General features: G+C 36.3%; 1 protein-coding gene and 1 long non-coding RNA gene across 11 annotated transcripts in view; one reads left to right on the top strand and one right to left on the bottom strand.

Moving 5' to 3' along the window:
* The window catches only part of Adam18 (ADAM metallopeptidase domain 18), a 94,801-nt gene extending 78,766 nt beyond the window's left edge, over window positions 1-16,035 (top strand). For 8 of the 10 annotated variants that reach the window (XM_013507738.1, XM_013507740.1, XM_013507737.1 and 5 more), the window contains 4 exons: window positions 2,576-2,687; window positions 11,427-11,586; window positions 12,303-12,482; window positions 15,908-16,035. In XM_013507738.1, the coding sequence (XP_013363192.1) occupies window positions 2,576-2,687; window positions 11,427-11,586; window positions 12,303-12,450 (420 nt within the window). In that variant the 3' untranslated portion in view covers window positions 12,451-12,482; window positions 15,908-16,035. Of the gene's footprint in view, window positions 1-2,575; window positions 2,688-11,426; window positions 11,587-12,222; window positions 12,483-15,907 lie in introns of those variants that run through there. The other 2 variants (XM_013507735.1, XM_013507736.1) reach the window with 2 other exon arrangements.
* On the bottom strand, window positions 2,600-4,406 carry LOC106147264. Its single transcript, XR_001232065.1, has 3 exons — window positions 4,183-4,406; window positions 3,053-3,112; window positions 2,600-2,684 (listed from the first exon to the last, which is right to left on the bottom strand). It is a non-coding gene; the product is annotated as an uncharacterized LOC106147264 (long non-coding RNA).
* Window positions 16,036-23,775: the final 7,740 nt, after the last annotated feature.

Genomic DNA, 23,775 nt, shown 5'->3' with positions numbered 1-23,775 from the left:
CAAGACAACTGAAAACACAAAGTGGAAAGAGAATTTAAAATTCAGGACAGAATTTTAAAGTTTGTGAAAGTGGAGCACATGTAGTGGATATATGAGTCAAGGTTATCTAGGAGAATAGGACCACGATGATAAAGTGGGAATTTCTTTTGAGATTATGAAAGCCAAGGAGTCTCAGATTCTACTGTTTTCAAGCTAAAGAAAATGAAGTCCATCAGTGTAATTCAGTCTGAGCCCAAGGTTTTGAAAACCAGAAGTGCCAATGCTCCAATCACAAAAGGGAAGGAGGTGATGGATTTACCCACTCCAAAGAGAAAAGAATTCTCATTTTTTTTCCAGCACCATTTATTAAAGAGGCTATCTTTCTTCCAGTGAACATGTTTGGCCCCTTTGTCAAAAATAAGGTGACAGTGTGTTTGTGGTTGTCTGCATCTTCTAATCTGTTCCATTGATTTTTAGGTCTGTTTTTTTTTGCTAATACCATGCTGATTTTATCACAACCTTTATCACAATTTTTATCACAATCAGTACCTTTGTAGCAGAGTTTTGAGTCAGGAATTGCAATTCTGCCTGCCTTGTCTTTGTTGCCCAGGATTGTCTTTGCTATTATAGGTCTCTTTTAGTTCCAAATGAATTTTATGAATACTTTCTCTAGTTCTGTATAGTATACTAATGGTATTTTGATTGGGATTTCATTAATCTGCATAACACTTTTGCAAGTAGGATCATTTTCACTATATTGGTCCTTGCTACCATGAGCAAGGGTTATCTTTCCATTTTCTGATATCCTCTTCAATCTCCCTTTTTAGAGAGAATTGTAATTTTCAATATATAGATCTTTTACATCCTTTGTTATATTGATTCCTAAGTATTTCATTTTGGGAGAATGCTGTTATGAAAGGTATGGTTTCCCTAGTTTCTCTCCTAGGGAGTTTGTTGTTTGTGTACAGGAATGCTATTGATTTTTAAGTGTTGAATTTGTATCCAGCTATACTACTGAGTTTGTTTATTAAATCTAGAAGTCTTTTGGTGGAGTTTTGGGGGTTGTCTATTGTTTTGGTTACTTTTCTCTTGTTGCTGGGACAAAATACCTGATGCTCGAAATTAAGGAAGGAAAGGTTTATTTCGCTTACAGTATGTGGAGCTTTCAGTCCATACTTGGCAGGTTACAAGGCAGAGTGGCACATGGCAGAGGGCTACAGCTCATGGCAGCAGAATACAGCAAAAGCAGCAAGCACACAAGGGAGGAATGAATGGTGGCGGCAAGCAGCCTCTTCCTCTCCCTTACATATGCAAACTATCCATCCCAGGGCGGGTGTAGCTCTCACACCCATAATCAATCAAACTCTAAAAGCCTGCCCCATGACCACATGAGGCTTTGGGGGGGACACCCAGATGCAAACCATAACATCTATGTAGAGTATTATGTCATCTTTGAATAATGATAATTTAGCTTCTTTCTTTCATATCCTTATTCTTTTTATTTCTCTTTCTTGTTTAATTGCTCTGGGTAATATTTCCAGAACTATATTGTATAGGAGTAGTGATAGTGGACATCCTTGTCTTATTCCTGATTTTAGAATGAAAGCTTCAATTAGTGTGTTTATAAATGTGTATGGAAATTATATAATATAAATATTATGTATATGAATGAAACACATACATTCTCAGCAGTGACAGTGGAATTTAACTAGTGGCTAAGTACTCTTTTAGTTTCATACATTTTTCATTGTCTTGATTTTACAAAACATGCACTCATTTAATTTTAAAATGGAAATCAATACTAATAAAATAAAATAAAATAAAATACAGAAGAGCCAATATGAAAACACTTTCAAATGCAAAGTTCTAGCAATGCAAATTTACCATAGATTTTTATTTTTTTTTATTTTTTATTTTATTTATTTATTTTTATTTATTTATTTTTTTTTTGGTTTTTCTCCGGTACCAGGAACCGAACTCATGACCTTGCGCTTGCCAGGCAGGTGCTTTGCCACTGAGCTAAATCCCCAGCCCCATAGATTTTTATTTTGTTGGCCATTTTTAATATTTTCTTTTTGATCACTTTTATCTTGTATAAGAACAAACATTCACTTAAAAATTAAACACAAAATATTGAACGATAATGTGAAATATTAAAAAAGTGTAGAATTAAAAATATTAAAGTATCTGTGTCAGTTGATGGCTTTTTTGTCACAATCATATGCATAGAAATTAAAGTACATAAATACAAATTTCCAGATAGTGACAAGTGTTTCCAAAACAAGTAGTAATTGTGAAAAAATTGAAACCCACTCCTTTATAACTTTGTTGACTCTCACTTTTACAAGATGGTTGAAGAAGTCAAAGTATTTATTAGGAATAGTCAACATACTGAGACTAAAAATATACTTTCATGTAAGTAGTGATTTGGCCAGTTGATTATTTTGTCAAAATTTTCGTAGTTATTCTAACCCATTTTTCTTATTATATAACCATACAAGTCCTATGAAAAATAGTTATTCAGTGAGATTCTGATAGTAATATGAGATAGAAGCTCTAAAACAATTTAAAGTGATTGCATATTTTTCTATTTCAGATATGTAATAATTTTGGTAACTGCCAATGCTTTCCGGACCACAGGCCTCCTGATTGTGAGTTCCAGCTTGGTTCACCAGGGGGCAGTATTGATGATGGAAATGTCAAATCTGGTAAGTAGAAAACAATCATTTAGGGCAAGAAGAAATGTTCCATTATTTGGCTCTAACTAAAAAATTCCTTTTCTGAGTAACATTTTTCATGATTTCTTGACTAATGCAAACAGTTATCATGAACAGTGCCTTTATTTAACGTACGATTATACAACATTTGCAATTAGATTTTTCTCAGAGACAGTCAACTTTGATAAATAAAGTAAAAATACTTCTAAGTTGCAATAAATGTCATTAAGTACAATTTTAAATATTGTATGTGGAATAATAAAAAATACATAGCATTCACTTAATATTACCAAAAACTATAGATTATCAAAAATTCATTGTGGCCAGGAATATAGCTGAGCAGTACAAGCGCCTACCTGGCAAGTGCAAGGTCCCGAGTTTGATTTCTGGTACAAAAGAAAAATTCAGTGTGGATTCTGAATGAAATTAGAAAAATATAAATGCTTATATTTATTAGAGAATACTAAATTAAACAAATTTTGAGTGAGAGAGCACCTGTTTATACTTCTTTCTGTCTCTAAGCCTCTAGGAAATAGCATAAGCTGTTGATTCAGCTACTAGCTCAGTCATTCATGCATTCTATCCACAAGTATGTTATTGGGTATCTGGAAGGGCAACAAAATTGATATCCATATTTCAAAATCTCTACACAAGCAATAATAAGAAGGTTTGATAATATCAATGTGAATAAAGGTAAATTATTTACAAAGAAATGACCTTGATTATAAAGACCTGAAGTACTGTGGATAAAGAAAAAGAAAATAAACACAGAAAATTGCTATGTAATGCCAAATATTTGTTAAAAAAAAAAAAGTAAAACATAATGATCAACTATATGGCTACATGGAGAAAAAGGATTAAGGATGATATCAAATTTTCTCTACAGAATCAGAGGATGGTAAGAGCATGAATATAACTTTGTGTGGAGAGCAGTAGGGTTCTTCAGTGGGAGAATTCAGGTGGAGATGCCACTTGCATTGAATAATAGTGTTTCTCACTTATTGGGGATAACAGGGAGTGGTAACCCAGAATTAATAATTAGTTTGCACAAGCAAAGTAGTTCATAGAGTGGCATAAGTATGCACAGTGAGATGAAAATAATACACTGCATATAACTTCAGCAAGCAAGAGTATTTTAGAAGCTAAATCTCTGAAGAACTAATAATTACTGAAGAAGAAAAAATTGCAAAGGATGTCTATTTCTAGTCATGGAAGATGGTAGTAGAAAATGATATAAAATATTTGTCAGCAAAGAAGATTATGTGATCCTCAAAAGAGGCAAGCATGGGACCACAATGGGGTATTGCTGAGATGGTGTCAAACATTTTTCTATATACATGCATTGGAGGATTCCAGTGAAAACAGAATATACAGAAAGAGTGTTTTCAAAAGCAACGACTCCAAAGTTTTCAAGCCATTACACTATTTTTAGAGATTAACCAAAGGCACATACACCAGAAAGATTTTATTCATGAAAACTACTTACCACAACAAGAGTGTGAACAAGTGGGTTTCATCTCTTCATTGACTATGTCTCTCAAGGCCTAATTCTATCAGCATGGAACTTCAGACAAAAATAGGCAAAAAGTAAAAGCTTTGTGTTGCTGCTACAGAGTGAGGGTGGAGTTAAGGATTTTATACAGTTTCTCTGTTCACTGGAAACTGTGTACTCAAGAGAACAGGGCTGACCAGCTGCCCCTTGAGGCTGCAATCACAGCCCTCTTTAGAACAAATGACAGATCTGAAAATAACTGAGAAATTAACAGTAAGTGTCTTTGGGAAGTTACTACATTCAACATCACGTTGGTGTGGGGAGGAAGTCAGAAAGCCACATGCATGACTATGACAAGCTCATGCTAGAAAACGCCCCAAATCATTAGCCTTCCCAGGTGCTAACTCTTCACTCAGCAAAAGCCTGGCTGAGTGTTGAAGAAGGGGTAGTGCAGACTCACTCTGCAGTGATCAGGAGAAGTGTTTATGTTTTCTTTTCATTTTCCTTTCTTTGGGTGTGTGGTCATTATTATTATCTTTGAATTTAACTCCTGTTCTTTAAGTCGTGACTGTCCAAACATGATCTCAACAAAAGTTGAGAGAATCCTAGTACAGTGGCCACAAAGTCTAGGACCATAGTGCTTACAGAAAGAGTTGGGAAAGTTACTACACAAGTGTACTATAACAATCAGGAGAAATGGAACCCCCAATAAGAGAAGCAGAATGAGACTTCCACATTTCTGTGTGTTAATAGTCAAGTGCCCAATTCTGAGCACAGCAAAAGTGCATATGGCTTGTCCTATTTATAGGAACAAAATTACTTAACATAAACTACATTTGAGGAAGCCCCAGAATAAGATATACCATGCAAAATCTTCAAACCACTGTCTTTATGTATCAAATCCCTAAAGGAGAAGCATGGATGGAGAACTAAAGTTGATAAAGGGAAAATGTATGAACAAAATGATAATATCAATAAAGACAGAAATTTAAAAATAGAGCCAAACAAATGCTGAAGCTGAGCAGTACACCAACTAAAATGAAAACCTCACTACAGAGGTTCAAAAGCAGATTTGAACAGACACAGAAAGAACCAGTGAATTTACTTCTAGCTGCGGGTGGCTTAAGCCATTCAAGAATTGTCACTGATCATGTAACGTGGAAGTGAGAGGTGAGTCTCGCAGGACTGATGTGAAGGCAGCTGAAAGACTTCACAAACTGTAATGCTGAATGTGGAGGAACATCACTTTCCAGAGTAAATCTTCAGAATGAATGAAACCTCTGTATTTTGGAAGTGGACACCTGAAAGTAGTTCCATGCACCTGTGGGCCAGGCAGGGTCAGGAGTTTCGCACACACTGTGTGCTGCTGGAGCAAGAAAAAGTCATGGATTACTCAGTTTCTCTTCCTGAGGTGCTATACTGAAAGAAAGTAAAAGTCCTCTTTGGAGAATGGCGTACCTTTCAAACTTTTGTTTATCGTTAATTATCCTCCAGCAAATCCTTTTATTGTTGATCTTCTTCCCAGTTTCAAAGTGCTGTTTCTTCCTTTAAGTCCCACCTATTCAATTCAACCTATTGCTGAGGGAATTATAGCACCCCTTAAGAACACACCTAAGGTCAGTGGAATAGACTAGAAGATGCAGAGAGAACTACAAACACACTGAGTCACTGTGTCTTTGAAAAAGGGGTGAAACATGTTCACTGGAGGAAAGATAGCCGCTTTAACAAATGGTGCTGGAGAAACTGGCTTTCTACATGCTGATAACTAAAACTAGATCCATGTCTATCACCATGCATTTTACTAAAGTAAAAATGGATCAAACATCTAAATATTAAAACAGAAACTCTAAATCTATTGGAAGAGAAAGGAGAGAGAAATCTTGAGACATAGGGGTAGACTGAGAGTTCAAGAACAAAAACCAAACTGCACATGAAATACTTCAAAGAATCAACAACTGGGATCTTATCTTATTAAAAAATGTTTGCACATCAATGGAAATCACCAACAGAGTGAAAAGGAAACCCACAGAGTGGGAAAAAATTTTAGCCAATTGTCTCTCAAAGGACTTCTATCTAGAACATATAACAAATTGAAAATAATCAGGTCCCCCAAATTCAAAGACCCAATCCAAAAGTGGTCAAGTGAGATGAGTACACATTTCTCAGGTAAATAAATACAAATGGCAAGTCAGTACATGAAAAAATGTTCAACATCACTGGTCATTCAAAACATGCTAATTAAATTAGCATAAATTTTTATGAAGTTAATTATCGTATATACAGATTAACAGACAAACAGGCCAAAAACATTTAAAACATGTAAGATAATTATACTAAATCAAGGTACACTTTTAGTTACATTGTCTGTAATGGATTACAATAACTTTTTTTTCTCTTTTTCCTATTGTCTGTCTTTTTTGCACTTTATTTATATATTTGAATATCTCATATGAGAGTCCGTGAGGTACTTAAGCTTGTGTGTCTGATTTACTTGACTTAACATGGTCTCAAGGTGCATCCATTTTCTAAAAATGACTTAAATTAATCCTTTATGAAATAGTACTCCACTTGTATAGGTTTACAGTTTGTTTTTCTATTCATCTATTGATGAATATGTAGGCCGCTTCTAAGACTTAGCTATTATGAATTGTGCAGCTATAAGCTTGGGTTTGCGTACATCACTGTGATAGGATGCTTTCAACTTTTCGTGAAGATAAATAGATAACAGCTGAGTCAAATGGAATTTCTAGTCTTGATTTTTTTTGAGGAATATCAGTACTGTTTTCCATAGTGACTGTACCAGTTTTCAATCCCACCAAAAACTAAGGCGGGTTTGTTTTTCCCTGCAGCCTCTACAACTTTAGTTATTGGTTGACTTTTTTTTTTTTTTTTTTGGTACCAGGAATCAATCTCATGACTTCGTGACCAGGTAGGTGCCGTGCCTCTGAGCTATGTTCTCTGTCCCTGGTTGATTTCTTGATGATAACCATGCTTTGGGAGTGAGATGGAAGCTCTATGTTGTTTTAATTTACATTTCTCAAATGGCCAGTGATGTTAAACCTTTTCTCATTTATTTATCAGATGTTTGCATTTGTTCATCTGAGAAATGTCTTCTTTCAGATGCCCATCTTTTATTCTGTCTTTAATTTTAGGAGAATCTATTTTTGAGTTATTTATATGTTCTAGGTATTAGTCTTTTCAGAAGTAGCTGGCAATTTTTTTCCCATTTTGTAGACTGTATCTTCACCTTCTTGGTGGTTTCCTTTGCTGTGCATAAGCTTTTTAATTTGATGTGAGTTCATTTATTGATGTTATTTTTGGATGCCATTTTTTGTACAACTGGGTAGTGTTCAGAAAGTCTTTTCCTACACTTATGCCTTCAAGGTTGTTACCTATTTTGTCTTCTGGCAGATTAACTGTTTCTGTCTTAATATTTAGCTCTGAGATCAGTTTTGATTTTAGCTTAGTACATAGCAAGAAATATAAGTCTAGATTCAATCAGTCTTTGGCATGTTGATAACTAGTTTTATTAGCACCATATATAAAAGAGGCTATATTCACCAGAGAAAGGACTTGGTTCTTTTGTCACAAATGAAGTAAGAAGTCTTTTTTTTTTTTTTTTGCCAATACATGCTGTTTTGTCACTGTAGCTTTGTAGCATAACTTGAAGTCTGGGATTCTGATGTTCTGTGCCTTGCCCTTGTTGTCAAGAATTGCTTTTGCTAATCTAGTTTCCTTCTGGTTCCATATGAATTCTATAATTGCTTTATCTAGTTCTGTGAGGAATGCTATTGGTACTTTGATTGGGATTGTTTTAAAACTGTGTAACAGTTTTGGAAACACAGCCATTTTGACTGTATTGGTTTTTCCTCCCCCTCCTGCTCCATTGTCTGTTATATTCTTTGGTCTCTTATTTTAGAGTACTACAATTTTAATTGTAGAGGTCTTTCACTTCCTTGGTTAGGTTAATTTTTAAGTATTTCATTTTTCTTTATGCTATTGGGAAAGGTTTTGTTTCCCTAATCTCTCTTTCAGTGAGCTTGTTATTGGTGTACATGAACACTATTGAGTTTTGAATGTTGATTTTATATCCTGCTACACTACTGGAGCTGGTTATTAATTCTAGGAGTCTTTGGGGGAGTTTTTAAGGTCGTCTATGTAGAGGTTCATGTCATCTGCAGATGATAACTTAAATTATTCCTTTCCTAGTCATATAACTTTTTTTCTTTCTCTTTTCTAATTGCTCAGGCTCAGGTTTTGACAACTATATTGAACAGGAGTGATGATAGGAAATATCTTTGTCTTGTTCCTGATTTTAGAGAGAAACCTTTTAACTTCTCTCCATTTATTATGTTGTTGGCCATTGTCATGTCATAGATGACTTTCATCAGATTGAGTTACAAATCTTTTATACCTAAGGTTTTTATTATGAACATATGTTGAATTTTGTCAAATGCTTTTTCTGTATCTATTGAGATGATCATGTGGTTTTTGTCCTTGCTTCTGTTAATGTGGTGTATAATATTTATTGGTTTTATGTTGAACTATCTCTGTATTCCCAGAATGAATTCTACTGAGTCATGGTGTACAATCTTTTTGATGATTTGCTACCTTCTGTTTGCCAGTATCTTACTGAGGATTTTTGCATCTATATTTATGAAGAACATTAGCTTGTAGTTCTCTTTTTTGTTTGGGCTGTTTACCGATTTTGAAATCAGGGTAACTCTTATATCCAGGAGTGACTTTGCAAGTCCTACTTCCCTTTCAATTTCATTAAAGAGTTTGAGAATTATTGACATTAGATCTTCTCTAAAGTTCTTATGGAATGTTCAGCACTGATTCTGTTGGGGTCTGGGCTTTCTCAGTGGACATTTTATTACTTGTTCAATTTCATTGACTCATATTGGTTTACTCAAGATTTTCATATCTTCTTGACTTACCTCTGTTAATTCATCTGCATCTCAGAATAATTCCATTTCTTTTGAATTTTCCATTTTATTATGGTACCCTTTCTCATAGTATTTACCAATGATCTTCTGGATTTAAGTAGTATCTGTTGTGTGTTCACCTCTTTCATTTATAATTGCATGGATTTGGAGATTTTCTTTCCTTATTTTGGTAAGATTGACAAAGAGTTTGTTTTGTTTTATCTTTCAAGTAACGAACTCTTTGGTTATTTTTAAATCTCCATTTCAATAATTTTTGCTGTGATCATTACAATTTCCTTTGTCTAATCCCTTTGGGATTACATTGTTTTTGTTTTTCTAGGACCTTGAGGTCCATTTTTGGATTACTATTTGAGCTCACTCTTTTTTTCTCTTGTGGGAATTTACCTCTATAAACTTTACTCTTGAGACCACTTTCATTGTGTCCCATAGGTTCTGGCATTATCATTTAATTGTAGGAACTAATTTTTTCTTTAATTTAGTCTGTGACTCACTGATTATTCAAGATGGTATTGTTCAATTTCAATATATTTGCATAGTTTCTGCGGAATCTTTACCCATTGATTTCTAGTTTCATTTCACTATGATCTGACATATGCACAGGACAATTTCATTCATTTTGCATTTATGTAAGCATGCTATATGGTCCAGTATGTGGTCTATTTTGGATAAAATCCTATATGCTAGTGAGAAAAATGTGTATTCTGTTGTTTTGGGTGCAACACTGTAGATATCTGTGAATTTCATTTGTTTGAAGGTTTAGTTCAACTGTGATATTTCTTTGTTGACTTTTTTTGGCTAGTGGATCTGTCCATCTGTGACAGGGGTATCATAGTCCCCCCAACCCAATTATATTGGTGTTTGTCTGAATTTTTGGGTCCATTAATGTTTGTTTTATGAAGTTGTTTGTATGGGCATTTGTTAAGTTTATGTTTATAATTGCTATCTCTTCCTATTTAATTGCTTCCTTGACCGATACATATTGCCCTTCATTGTCTCTTATGGGTCAGTCTTGGCTTGAAATCTACTTTGAAATTATGATATCTACTTCTGCTTTGTTCTAGATTCTATTTGCATGGAGTACTGTTTTACATCCTTTGATTTCTAACCTATGGGTTTATTTTTGAATTAAATGTATTCTTGTATACCACATATTGTTGACTTTTGTCTCTTGATCCATTTTACCATACTGTCTCTTTCAGTAAGGGAAATGAGACCATTCACATTGAGAGTTATCACTGAGAGATACTGACTCACTCCTTGTATCTTTTTTTGTTGCTGTTGCTGATTTCCTCATTTTTTCCCTTTTTCTTAGCTGTTCATCCCTGCAGGGTTTGTTCATCATTTTTGCCTTATACGCATTATCAGATCTTTTCTGTTTTCCAGGAATCCACATTCCTTTTTTTTCTCTTCTTCCCCAAGTTGTTATTTTCCAGTGTCTGGATTACAAATCTTAGAAAGTCTGAACTGATTTTGCTTACTGCTGTACCATTTTCCCAGAAGATTCTATGTACTTTTCTAAATTGTGTAACACCAGATTTTAAAACATATAAAAATTCTTAAGGGGATAATTTGTACAATGTCAAAGAAAGGGAAATATGTACACATGAATACAGACACATTATGGATATGGATACAGAGATAGACACAGAAACCAGTGGAATAAATATGGATTTTCTTTATATGAGTAAAATATTAATACTAGATGGGCAGACATAAGTCACTTAAAACATCTTTTCTCCAAGGATTCAGTAAGGGGATGGCTGAAAGGATTTATGTTTTTCTTTTTATTAAAAATTTACCTAAAGCCCTATTAATATATTAATGCTATAAAATTATTTTTATTTAAATTAAAATTTTTGACTGGCATGTAATATAAAATGGTAAACATTAATGAGCTTGTGCTACTGAGCTATATCCCTGGCCCTGGTAAACATTAATGAGGTACCATGTAATGCTTCAATACATATACACATTATAAATATTTAAAACATGTATCATTTCTTTATGAGGAAAGTATTCAAAATCCATTCTTCTAATTTTGGAACATTTAGTATATCATTGCCAACTGTCATCACCCTACTGTGCAGTCTCAACCTGGAACTTCTTACTCCCGTTTTAGGTAAACCAGTATCCTGGGATAGGAAGAGCTTCCCTATAACACTTGGATCTTTGACAATATTGCTATGCAAATGAACCAAGAAAATAGCTCACAAAATGTACACAGCACCACAATATTTAAACAAAGATACATTGATTTAAGTTTCTATTTTTTTTATCTTTTGTTTTTAGATATAATATTCATTAAAGAAGGGTATAATGTACAACGAAGCAATTGGATTATTTTGAATTTCTTCATTTTTCTGCCAGTTTTCATGCTTGTCATCATTTCGTTTATTAAGATAACTGAAATGAGAAACTCGTGCATCACAGAGAACACAAAGTATGAAGGGTAAATATGACTTATGTGGTTACTTTAGTAGGAGAAATTGTGCTGATCATGACCAGTGTCACAAGTTCATACTTGTGTTATTTATCATGGTTTTTTTTACTACTAAGTGCTGTGTTTAATCTAACATAAATGGAATTCTTGCAATTTCATTTTCCAGTAGTTTGTTGTTCATATTTGGGGCAAGTGAAGAATCTCACTGCCCATGAGCCTTTCTTCCTGAGTGCTCCACACTGCACTGGGGACTTGAAAGTCAAGAAGATCAGAACTGATGTGTGAGTCTGAGTCTGCATTCTAGTGGGATTTAAATGAACTGTCAGAGTTGGTTTTCTTCAAGGAAAATATTTTTCTGATTTAAGAGTTATATAAAAACTTTTATTGAGTATTTTAATTTCATTTTTAAAAATTTTTAAATACTGCAAAAAATAACTTCAGAATCCCTCTGAAAGTATATAGTTTCCTGTAAGTTTGTACATACTATTCTCACATTTATCCTTCTCATGACCAGACATTTAGCTAACTGAAAGTCAGGAACTCCCTACATTTCCCTGAAGGCAAGATCATTGTTGTAATCTGTCTCCTGAGTGATGAGTGAGCACCATAGTCTGTATACATTATAAAGTATGAGGGTTTATTTAGGTCAGCTTTCTGGAGACTGGGAGCCCTATGACTGAGAGGCTGGATCTGATCATGCCCTTCTTGCTGGTGGGAACCTCCAGGTGGCACAGGACATCACATGGCTCCAAGAGCCAGAGCCAAAACAGCCTTGCTAGCAGACACTCTCTCAAGATGAATCTGTGGCCTAATCACCTTTTAAAGGCCCCACCTGACTCTACCTCTTCAACCTCACTGTCCCTTCCTCAATGAACGTGACTTTAGCAACAGCAGGACTTGGACAGGTACATTTAACCTTTCATTTTTTTAATCCAACAGATATTTGGAGCCACTGAAAAATTATTTTAGCTAGAGAAAAAGCAGTATTTCATCTCATAGCAGTATATTTACCTCTATCTGGCATTACCTCCTTACTTAATTTTATAAAGGGTTTTGATGCTCCACAGCTTTGGATGTGCTCAATCCAGAGCCACCTGCCTTACTGCCTTACTTCACCGGGCACCTCTTGGGGCCAGCAGCAGTGGGCTTCATCCTCAGCAGTCTGATTTCCACCCTTGAGCTAGTCAGTTCCTGACATCACATGCTACAAGGGACCAAAGGGCTTGGGTTGTTCTAAAGTAGGAAAGTTTTTACACACAAACTTGGAATCTGCCAACTCTAAATTTCCTCCATTGTTTATTTGTCTCTGGAATGGGGAAGTATGCAGTGTTTGGAAGGCAGTGGGGTCTGAAGAAGTCCAGTCTCAGAGATTAGGTGATTTACAAGTCTGAGGCAAAATAGACAGGAGCAGTTTCTCCTTAGGCGTGGGTGTCTTCTCTTGGCTGGATCAGAGGACTGGACTGAGCCCACAGGGAGGCTTCTTCTCTGGATGAGTCAGCCATCTAGGTGTTGTACTGTGGAGCCCCAGGCATCGGTTGCATACGTAAGGTCAGCCGGTAAATTCAAGGACATTTGAAGATGAGTTTTCAGCACAACCTCGAGGCATCTCTATTCAGATGAAGCAATTAGATTCTGATTTTCTTGGCCCACTAATAGTTTGCCATTCAAGGGGCTGGGGATACAGCTTAGTGGCACAAGCGCCCACCTGGCAAGCCCAAGGTCCTGAGTCCCATTCCCGGTACCAAAAAAAAAAAAAAAAAAAAAATCAACCGTATGCCATAAAAATCATTACTGGAAAAGAACCTCCTTCTGGAGGGCAGCAGTCAGGAGAGTGTGGGGGTTAAAAAGCAGGGCTATTGGAGAACGGCAGTGTTTTTAGCTACCTTGAGGTCTTGGAGGAACCACTCTCCCCCAGGCCTCCATACTAGAAGAAAGGAGCCTGTGGGCCAGGACACTGCTGCCTGTTGTGAAGGGATTCTCCGGTCTCACTTCCTGTACAACTCTGCTGCTACATGGGTTCTAGAGAATTCGGGAAGAAATTTGTTGGGGTAAATTTCTATTTTTTTCAGGGAAGCAAGATGACTGTGACTGACAGTTGATTTTCTGTGACTGACAGAAGAGCAGAGAAGGTGTCTAGAGGGGCTGGCAAGGGGCTGCTGGGGTTTTAAAAGTAGAGGAAAACCAGCCAATTAACCTCTTAATTGAGATCATTATGCTTCCTGAAATCTTCAAGTAAACTAACTTAGGTTTTCACATGAGCCCTCAATTGGCTAAAACAAATCTGCATCATCCTGGGTATTTGACTCCATTTCACATATAAGGTGCAGGGTTTCCAAAGGGTGGATGCCCATCACTGTAACTTTTTAAAATATAGGTGCTTATTATGAATTTAGAAAAGTGGTTTAATTAACTAAAGTTACAAGAAATGTGTTTTGGTTCGCAAATTGTGGTACCTTGGAGGGCTACTTCTCAAAAGTGTCACCAGTTGGGTTGGTGGGTCGTCTTCCATGGATCGAGGAAGCCCTGCACATTGCACAGTGTGAGGAGCCTGAGGTGCTAGGTGACCAGTCCCTGATGAGGAACACCTTGGGGGTCAGCTAAGACTGATCCCTGCAACCCAGGAATGGGATGTGTTTGTGGAGAATGCTAGGAAGCTGTGCAGCACCTTGCAATACCCCTCAAAGGGCTGGATGGAGGACAGTAGCTGCCCTCTTATTTTTACCATCATGTATATGTCTGGATCACTTTAAGCAACTGAAAATTTCTGAGTACACTTTGTTTTTGATTCTAATCCCTTTATTTTTTTATTTTAAAGAGAATAAAAAACCTTAAAAAACATTAAAAATGATACAGAATTTCAAAACAAGGTGATAGAAAATCAACAATAGTTGTTGTATTACTTATTGTTATCTTCAAAGTAGTTGTTCAGCTTACCAGATCCCATTGCAATTTTTGTGATGGCCACAAGATGTCCCTAAGAACTCAATACAACAAGTGGTTCAACCAGGAGTCCTTTTGATGGACCTCAATTGAGAATTCTGCCAAAAGCTGTCCTCAGGCATTTGCCCAGGCTCTTTCATATATATTTTGTTCCCTTTTACAAACGTGTAAACACAACTGTTATTTGAGCACTGTCTACAAATATTGCATATAAGGTGGAGGGAGGAGTGGAGGTAGGGAGGGGTGGAGGGAGGGAGGGAGGAAGGAAAAGGATTTTAGTCTATTGTAACGCTTGTAATCTCAGCACACTGGGAGGCTGAGGCAGAATGATACAAGTGTGATACAAGCGCAGTCAGAGTAATTTATTAATTTAGCAAGACCCTGGCATCAATTAAGGGCTGGGGATTTACCTCAGTGTGAAAGATCTGGGTTCCAACCCCAGTACTACTACTACTACTACTACTAGTAATCCTTGCAAAATTGGTATTAGGTAATTCCAGTTTTAATTTTTTGAAAAACTACCATACAGTGTCTACACTGCACCGTATTACATTCCCACCAATAATACACCTGGTTTCCAGTTTGCCAACATTCTTTCAAGTTTGTTGTTTTCTCTTTTATTCTTTTAATAGTAACTAACATATTGGGTGTGAAGTAGCACCTCACTGCGGTTTTGATTTTTCCTTTTCCTAGTAATTAGTGATAGTGAGTGCTTTGTGTTCATAGGCCACAGGGAATACGGGCTTGATGTTTAATGAGTATGGGATGTCAGTTTTGCAAAATGAAAAGCTTTCAAGAGATGAATGGTAGAGATGGTTGCTCTCTAAAAATATAAGCTGCAACTTAGAAATATATAACAAAAAATATAGAAATATAGCAGAAATATGTAAAATTACTTTAAAATAAATGATGAAAAAATTAAAACTAGCATGTTATCAACCCAAATAGTAGCCATAAAATGAAATTTTCTATGTTGACTCTATTGTTTTTCTATATTAGGGTAATTGAACTCCATAATGATGGGGAAAAATTTATGACTAATCTCTCACTTAATCTGCCCATATCATTGTTTTTTGCTAAGAAACAAGAGTTCAAAATTGAATTAATGTATTTTTATGACTATTTCATAGTTTTTATTTTTGTCTACCTGATACTTAAATTATGAATCAGTAGTAATGTAATAAAAACATCTGTTTTATATCTAGCTTTTCATTTAGACTTCTTGGACAGTTTTTTTAAGAATAAAACCTACATATAATAGAATTGACTTTTTGACTTTTAAATGTTTGTTTTGATTTGATGCTTAAAATATAAATCTGGTAGAGCTTATTAACAATAGGCAGCTGCTGCTGAACCTAATGTGAATTTCTGTTGCTTTCATTCTTCACAGTGGTGCATCCATTGTCCCAGAAAGCTGCCATCAGGAATGTTAGAGTGCCACGGTCACCAGCGCATGGCCTAAAGAAGAAAATATACTTTACAACCCTATGTCTTGCCCCAAATACATTTTACAAAGTACAGCTGTCTCTTCTGCTGGTCCTCTCGGGCCTGGGCTGGCTGATGGCCTCCTCTGGCCTGTGTGAGGAGGATGCTGGGCACCGAGAGCCTCAGGAGGGGCGGGTGGCCTAGGGGTGCTGCGGGTTGGGCTCCAACAGCTCCAGCTGGACATGGGCCCGGCCCCACGGAAGGGAAGGCGCTCCCGGGCGGCGGGTGGAGCCGGGTCGAGTGGAGCTACAGCCCTCCTTGGCAGGGAGTCCTTGCCCGAAGCTGCCCACTCAGAGCCGAAGCGCACGCGGGGTGCATGTGGGGTGCACATGGGGTGCATGTGGGGTGCACATGTGCAAGTGGGGCGCGTGGAATGAGGCTGGGAAGCCTGAGGGCAGAGGAACAATCAGGGGACACAAATGATGCCCTAAATGTAGGAACTAAACTTACAAAGGTCTTAGAAGAAAGCCCGGGGAAAACCTGCATAACTGTGTTTGGCAGTGATTTCTTGGACATGGTTCTGAAGGTACAGGAAACAAAAAATAAGCAACTTTAAGTTCATGAAAATGAAAAATCTTTGTGAATCAAAAGATACTATGCAATAAAAACCCAAGTAACAGAATGGGAGACACTATTTATGAATCATGTCCTATATTGGATTGATAACTAGAGTACACATAGAACTCCTACAGCTCAAAATTCCTAAAACTTAATGCCAAAAAAAGTTGAATGGATAAAGAGCTTGAATATACATTTAATTTTCATCCCCCTCCATGTTTCTCAGTGCTTGTTTGTAGTACACAATGTTTACATTCTTTGTGTGGAGTTGGTACAGGTACCTAACACCTCTTAATTTCTTTTTTCATCCACTTTCCATCTCTCCCCCTCCCTCCTCCTCTGGACATTTACTTACAGGAGACACAAGAACAATAAACACATAAAAATACTCAACATTACAAATGAATAAAATACAAATCAGAATCATATGAGATACCCTTTTACACTCATGAGAATGACTAATCTCAAAAAAATAAATAACTAGAAAATAAATCCATCCAAGAGGATGTGGAGATCAAAACCCTAGGATCCTGTTGATGAGAATGTAAAGTGGCACAGCCACTATGGAAAACAAAACGGTGGTTCTTTAAAAAATCAAAGATTGAATTACCATAAAGTCCCACTCTTCCACTTCAGAGTACGTTACTATAAGCATCAAAAGGAGAGTTTTAGGAGGTGGTTGTAGACCTATGTTCATAGCTATGTCATTCATATAGTGAAAGTAGAAGCAACTAAAGGTTTCATCAGCAATACTTGAGTGGGTAATTAAAATGTGGTACACGCATGTAAGGGGCATCATTCCACCTTCACGAGGAAAGACATTCCCAACCAGGTTACAGCATGGATGAAACTTGAAGTTATTTTTCTAAATGAAATAAGACAAGTATTGTATGAATTGATTTATATGAAGCACCTGGAGTAGTCACATTCACAAAGAGAATGACAATAATGGTTCCTAAGGATTAATAAAGACAGAACATTTGAGGGAATCAAAATGAAGAGTTCTAGGGATAGATGGTGGGGGTTGCATGACAGTGTAAGGTGGTGGATACCACTGGCTTGCAGACTTAAATATGTTTAAACTGAGAAACTTAATATTATGTGTATTTTACCAAAAAGGAAATGTTAAAAAAAGTGCATGGTGATTCACACCTATACTCTCAGTACAGTATTTGGGAGGCAGAGGCAGCAGGATGATGACTTGGTCTTGAGTTTGAGTATGGTTTAAGATATATAGTGATGAGGCAGCATGCAACAGTGCAGAGCAAGCCCCTACGGTCACTTCAGCACCAACATCTGAGAGTAGAATGAGGGAAGAGCTGTCCAGTCACATCGACAGCCAGCAAATGGAGAGCAAACAGGGTGGGGGAGTGTCCTTGGCTGAGAACTATGATCTGGAACCCAGACTGCAATCTGGTGAACACCAAAAGCCAGCCCTTAGCCCTAGCTGCCAAAGAGTAGAAGCAGCCCCCTGGCCTGTGACGGGGGACAAGGGCACGCCCCTCCCTATCCTTGGTGCAAAGCACAAGCAGGCAAGAGGCCTTGGCTGGTGAGTCCACTGCTACTAATTTTCTTCTTAAGACTGCTTTCACTGTTCCACTTATGGAACTTATGGAACTTTCACTGTTCCACTGTTCCACTGCTTTCACTTATGTTCATAAGTTCCAGGATATTAAATGGGCATTATAATTTAATTGTAGACACTGTTTAATTTTTTCTTTAATTTCATCTGTGACCCATTGCTTGTTTAGTAGGGTGTTATTTAATTTCAGTAGGGAGCTTTTGTGGTTCTTTTGCCATTGATTTCCAATTTCATTGCACTATGGTCAGATAATATGCATGGGATAATTTCAATACTTTTGCATTTACTTAAGTTGTTCTATGGGCTAGTATGTGGTCTATTTTAGAGAACATCCATGCTCTGCTAAGAAGAATGTGTTTTCTGATGTAAGGTGGAATCTTCTGTAGACATCTACTAAGTCCATTTGTTCATAGGTTTGGTTCAGTTCTGATATTTCTTTATTTTTTTTCTAATTGATCTATTTCTGACAATTGGGTGCTAAGGTCCCCCATTACAATTTTGTTAGTGTTTATTTGATTTTTCTTGTCTGTTTATATTTGTTGTATATAGGTACATGCTTGTATATTTGGTGCATATATGTATGATTGTTATCTTTTTTTAAGAGTTTTCCTTTAACAAGTATGTAGTGGCCTTCTTTATTTCTTTTGATCAATTTTGGTTTGATGCTCACATTGTCTACAAATAAGTGAGCTATTCTTGCTTTTTTTCTGTTTCTTTCCTATGGCGTATTGTCATCCTTTGACTTTTAGTCTATGAATGTCTAGACTGAAATGTGCTTCTTGAATGCAGCATGTTGTTGAATCTTATGTCCTGATCCATTCTACCAGTCTATTTCTTTTGATTGGTGAATTGAGACCATTTACATTGATGGTTATAACTGATATATACTGGCTTTTCTTTGGCTTTGTCATGTAATTCTCCTGTTGATGGTTCCCTGTCTTTCCCCTCTGTTTAATTGCTTCCCCTGTCTGGTTGCTTCTTTCTACTGGTACTCTTTGAGCTGTGGGCTTTGTTTTCTCTTTTTAGAGTATCTTTCAAAACTCGTCATAAGGCTGATTTGGTTTTCATTAATTTCTTCAGTTGTTCTTTCTCATGGAAGTATTTTATTTCTCCCTAAAAGATAATTTTGCAGGATACATCAATTGAGGTTGGAAGTTATTTTCTTTCAGGGTTTGAAATACTTAATTCCAAGGTCTCCTTGACTTAAAGATTTTATTGACAAATCTGTTGTGATTCTGATGGGCTTTCCTTTATAGGTGATTTTTTTTTTTCTCCAACAGCTTTTAATATTCTATTTGTGCTGAATTTCTGTGATATTATTATTATGTACCTTCATGTAGATTTACTTTGGAGTCTGTATGTCTCATCTGTATGTCAAATTCTTTTGCATGCTTAGGAAGTTTTTTTCTGTTATTTCTCTGAGCACATTTTTTATGTCATTTGTGCTGACTCCTACATTTTTCTTAACTCCAGTCAGTCCTATGTTGTTTTTCATTGCATCATCTTGTAGTTGTACGATTTTTTTCCTAGTCTCTTGCTGTTTTTAAGAGATCTTTCTTTTTGTGATCGCTAACTATGATCATGTCTCTAGGTCTGATAGTCTACCTTCTTACAGCTTTGCAAACTTAAAATGGATTTTTTAATTTCCTGAATATCTATTTGAATCTGTTTCATGGATTCCATTTCTTTCCTTTGTTGGGCATTCCTGGTTTCCATTATTTTTCTATGCTTCTCTATTTTTTAATCTACATTTACTCTAGATATGCTAAGCAAGTCCTTCATTATAGTCACCTTCTTTTACCTTGTGATTATTTTTGTTTTGATATCCTCTATAGCTATATATATAATTATATAATTATTTCTTCTACTGTTATTCCAGTGAATTCAGATGGATAGCTTCTCTTTTCTTCTATCTTGTTTTCCCCTGGATTTTCCTGGGTGGGCTGGAAGTCTGTAATGCATTTTGCTTCTGAATCTTGTCATTTTCTATCTTTTAAAATTTTAATTTGTTTTCAGAGTTGTATTTTTCTTATGTGATGTATCTTTACACTAGTATCAAAACTTCTTTAGGAAATGTCTATTCCTCCAAGATGTCTTCTAGGTGTAGTTGGCTACTGGTCTTTGTGTCTGTTCCAGGATCCTATCTTTTCACTTTATTAGGGATGATGTATTGCTATCTATTCAGCTCAGCACCTAGTCCTCTGGTGCTGGTCTATGGGGATCTTTGTTACCCCAGATTATCACAGTGTTATCATAAAAGAATTAACAACTGATTATAGTAAGTACGGCATCTTGACTAAAGTAGTACAATTAGTAATAACAATATCATCAAGCACAGCCTAGAAACTGATAATCTGTGGTGACTACTAATTTGGTATCTCTAACTATAAGAGCAAGATCTATAGTCATATAACAATGTCCAGCATAAACCAGGAATTTGTATGCAGTGGGTTTCTCCTTGGTAGGGTGATTTCATCCAGTGTGGAAAGGGAATTTAAGAGGGACAGGAGATAAAACAGAGTGATAACTGAAGAGAAATACAGTAGAAGCAAGGCTGGAGGACTAAGGATGATCACCCAAATTTTAAGAAGCTTCAAAGAGGACAGGAGAGAAAGAAATATGGAAAAAAAATCTTGAGGCAAAACAGAATGACTCAGACAGTGTTCATTCACCTATAAATCTCTGAGAATACTGAAAGACTGGTGAGGAAAGAAACAGACAGGACAGAGAAAACAAACAATAAGATCAAAACCTATGCAGGCCCTCAAAATAAAAAAAATCAACAATAATTCCTTTGTTTTTTATTTTAAAAATAAAAGGATGAAAACATTAACAGACAGACAACCTTTTACAAAATAGCAAAAGAACAGTACAGACAATACAGAGTTACAAACAATGTGGTAGGAAATTAACAATGCTTGTTGTATTACATATTGATACATTGTTATATTACATATTGATACCTTGTTGTATTACATATTGATATCTTTCTCATGAAAACAAAGACATGCAATATTGATCAATCAAGGACTCACTGACAGTTTCTTTCAGCAAAGAAATAGAAGACCATAGAACAACTATGTTGATTATCCTGTATATACATACATACAAAATTTCTCCTTCTTTCCCTTCTCTTTTGCCACATCCCAGTTGCCCTTTACCCTTGAGTGTTTTTCTATCATTTCACAATGTGTATCATACCTCCTAGTTTAAATTAGCTCTTTCGGGCTTTACACTAGTGAAACAATGTGGTGTTTGCACATGCAGGTCTGACTTGTTTCACTTATGAGTATGGTCTCTAGTTGTGACCATTTACCTCTAAAGGCCTCGAGTTTATCTTTCTTTGTAGCTAAGTAATATTCCATTCCTTTGGAGTCCCCAGCTCAGTGTTAGTTCCCTAACTGAAGCCAGAATTTGTCCTCAATAATTCTACTAAGTCTGAAGTAGGATTACTGCTGAGTGCAGGGCTGATCTTGGCCATAGCACTGACTTTTACACAAGTTGATGGTAGAGCAAGAGGAGTGCTTTTGTCAGCAGCTAGCCCAAGCTCTTTGCCTGCTCATCACCAGGCAGGTTATAGTGCCCTTGTTCAGCCCCAGACTGCTTGCCTGCTTGCACTGCAAGTCACAGGGCAGGGGGCAGGGGTGGCCCTGTCCTGTCACCAGCCAAGGCCTCTTGCCTGCTGTACCTTTGGACCAAGGATGGGGAAGGCAGTGGTCTTGTCTCCCCCACAGGCCAGTGGGCTGCTTCTACTCTTTTGCAGCTAGGGCTAAGGGCTGGCTTTTTGTGTTCACTGGATTGGAGTCTAGGTTCCAGATCATAGTTCTCAACCAGTCTCAGTTTTCTTGAGATAGGGTCTTGCTATGCAGTTCAGGCTGGACTTGAGCTCACCTTGTAGCCCAGGCTGGTCTCAAACTCCCAGTGATCCTCCTGCCTCAGCCTCCTGAGTGCTGGGATTGCAGATGTGTACCATCATGCCAGGCCCAAGGCCAGAAGGTTGCGTCTACTGTTTTGCATATAGGGCTTTTGGAGCTTGCTGGATTGGAGTCCAAGTTCTAGCTCCTACTTCTCAGCCTCCCATGTGCTGGGATTACAGGCATACACCACCATGCCTGGCTGAGATCATACTCTTAAGTGAAATAAATTGGGCATACAAATGTGAGTATCACATTATCTCTTTAGTATGAGAAACTGAAAGTGTCAATAAGAGCAAAATGTATAATAGATAATTGTGAAAGAGGAAGTAATTGTTCAAAGAGAAAGGGAAAGGGGGTGGTAACTTAAGCTAAAAAAAGAATAAGAGAATAAAATAAAGCTTTGTGAATAAGGGGGAAAAAGGGATTGAAGAGATGTGTTGGGAATGGTAAAAAAGATGAACTAAGATATATCATGTGCAAATATCAGGTACAAATTCCCTGTGATAAGTGTGCTCATTATGCATATCTAAGTTGTACCAATAAATTTAATCATAAAAAAGAAACTTCATCAGAAAAGATATATAGTGACACCCTATATGCAAAAAGTTACAATACAGTAAATATAGGTAACATAAAAGAGAAATCTTTATACTAGCAATTGGAAATGAGTCTTCTGATTTATAAAGCTATAACTTATTCTTTAGAATGAATGTCCAAATTTTATGAGAATATGGGAAATAAAAAATCAAGTTACTTCAAAAATTACAAGCAATGAATGCATTAAAAATAAGCTGGTTTGTGAAGCAGAATAGTATATTTTAGGGGGAATTTATAGCAAGACATTGAATACATAATAGAAAAGATATATCCCCTTCCTAGGTCATAAACTGTATTTTAAATTATAGTTAAGCCTGAAGTAAAAGTTAAGTTTCTTAAAGTGCTTTGTAAAAGTTTTAAAATACAAGTAAACTGACACAAATATCAGACAAAGTAGATTTCAAAGAAGCCAGCACTTGAAGAGATTATACTACACTTTGTCATTAATAAGAGGACCAAAACATTTTATAATGCATTTTTAAACTGAATTCTGAAGTTCTGAGATCTTTCTTCTGAGGTCTGGGAAGAAGTACATTTTCATCCTTTTTTTACTGTACTATTGTTTTAAGGTGAGAAAAGAGGAGGAGAGCACCTGGGTGAGAACACATTTATTTTGGCCCATGCAGTTACTGATAAGATAGGATTCATTATTGTTCTTTGGCTATTCTAAGTTTTCTAAAGGTCTTACAAATCTTATTCCTCTTTTCTTTATCATTTCTTTATTTGAACTTAGCAGGTATTTCTAGTTGCCCTATTAAACATCTTGTCATTTCTTTATCATATATTTCTAAGTCATTCTCTTAGTGGTTGGCAGGTAGATTACAATCAATGCATAGTGATCTAGTTTGGGTTAAAATTATTTTAATTTCAGTTATATACAGAATTGTTTCTGTGTAGCTTTGTTCACAAATACAATACCATCAAATACTCATCAATATACATTTATGTGCTGTCATTTTAAATAACATAGGATCAGCCAGGGATATAGCTCAGCGGCACAAGTGCCTGCCTGGCAAGCCTAAGGTTCTGAGTTTGATTCCTGGCACTAAATAAATAAATAAATAAATAACATAGGAGAAAAATGGTACAACAAAAATGTGTTTGTCCTATCTCTTATAT

This window comes from Chinchilla lanigera, unplaced genomic scaffold (assembly GCF_000276665.1).
Source record: "Chinchilla lanigera isolate Chin_1 unplaced genomic scaffold, ChiLan1.0 scaffold00135, whole genome shotgun sequence".
In the NCBI taxonomy this organism is placed as follows: Eukaryota; Metazoa; Chordata; class Mammalia; order Rodentia; family Chinchillidae; genus Chinchilla; species Chinchilla lanigera.
This window is presented reverse-complemented; position numbering and strand designations above follow the sequence as displayed.